This window comes from Oncorhynchus keta, chromosome 28 (assembly GCF_023373465.1).
Source record: "Oncorhynchus keta strain PuntledgeMale-10-30-2019 chromosome 28, Oket_V2, whole genome shotgun sequence".
Taxonomy (NCBI): Eukaryota; Metazoa; Chordata; class Actinopteri; order Salmoniformes; family Salmonidae; genus Oncorhynchus; species Oncorhynchus keta.
This window is the reverse complement of record NC_068448.1, coordinates 22,732,015-22,733,098: the sequence shown is the minus strand read 5'-3', so window position 1 is coordinate 22,733,098 and position 1,084 is coordinate 22,732,015. Positions and strand designations below refer to the sequence as shown.

General features: G+C 49.4%; 1 protein-coding gene across 1 annotated transcript in view; it reads right to left on the bottom strand.

The window, feature by feature from the left end:
• The window catches only part of LOC118360856 (segment polarity protein dishevelled homolog DVL-1-like), a 65,668-nt gene continuing 64,584 nt past the window's right edge, over positions 1-1,084 (bottom strand). Inside the window, exon 15 of the mRNA XM_052485137.1 lies at positions 1-1,084. This exon is cut by the window's right edge and continues 425 nt beyond it. Coding sequence (XP_052341097.1) covers positions 950-1,084 — 135 coding nt within the window. The 3' untranslated portion in view covers positions 1-949.

The following is a 1,084-nucleotide window of genomic DNA, read 5'->3' as shown; positions in this document are numbered from 1 at the left end:
TCACGGGTCAATTGACTGCATTATCAATGAGACATTGGAGAAAGCACAGCTAGGAGAGTAACCTGGCCACTGAGTCACAGAGAGGGAAACCATATGTGATTGTAAATGTGTCATAGAGAGAGGTATGACACTGACCATCAATGCAACATCATGATCACATAAATATCACTAAACTTCTCCAGTGTATGGATTCTCCCTTTAGACCATTGGCAAGATGCACTACCCCCACAATTGAAACTAACAACTGGCTACAGTGTCTCCCTTATGAAGTTGGACAAATACAAGGGCTGTCAAATGGGCTGAGGCTAGCTTTGACTAGTTAGATTACTGATATGCTCTCTTATCCGGTATTCAGGGAGACCATGACATATTATGTAGGGGGACCAGCTGCATACGGGATAAGATAGCAGGTCAGTCGGTTAGAGCAGGAGTTTTGGTATTATGGGCTAAACAGTGGAAGTTTGTGTAAAGGGCTCTGGGTGGGTCTGGGGGATTGAGATCCAGACCCAGTCAGTTGGCCTGGTCAGGTTCTACAAACAGCAGGTAGTTGTACTCCACATAGAGTAAGTAGATGCTCTCAGGACTGGACTGTCTGTGTGGCAGCTCACAAGGATCACCATATTGAACACCACTCACATCGATTTTACAAACTGTACACATCACGTCAATACAAAGGAGCTGGCAGGCGTCCAGTTCAGACACCGAGGCTCTGTGTGTTTGTGTAATAGCAGGACTCTCATCTGTTCTGTTGTGCTCTAGTCTGCTGTCTTCCCCTGCTCCGACATCAGAGGGAGGGAGGGGACCAGCGTCTACATTCTTAATTAACTCAGGGATAGTCAGTAGCAGAGAGGTAAAGAAGAAAAGGAGAGGCGGGACGGACAGGCGTCAGGCAGTTGGACGGGGGAGTTGTTTGTGCTCAGCGAGTTTTTAAAAGGCACTGTCCTGTCTGTCACATGATGTCAACAAAGAACTCACAGGGATTGCCCATAGCGTGCTGAAAGGACTGGCGGCTGGCCGTGAGCTCAGGGGGGACGGCTCCTAGCTCCCGTACCGGGGGGGCCCCGGGAGGGGTGCTGCTGCTGAC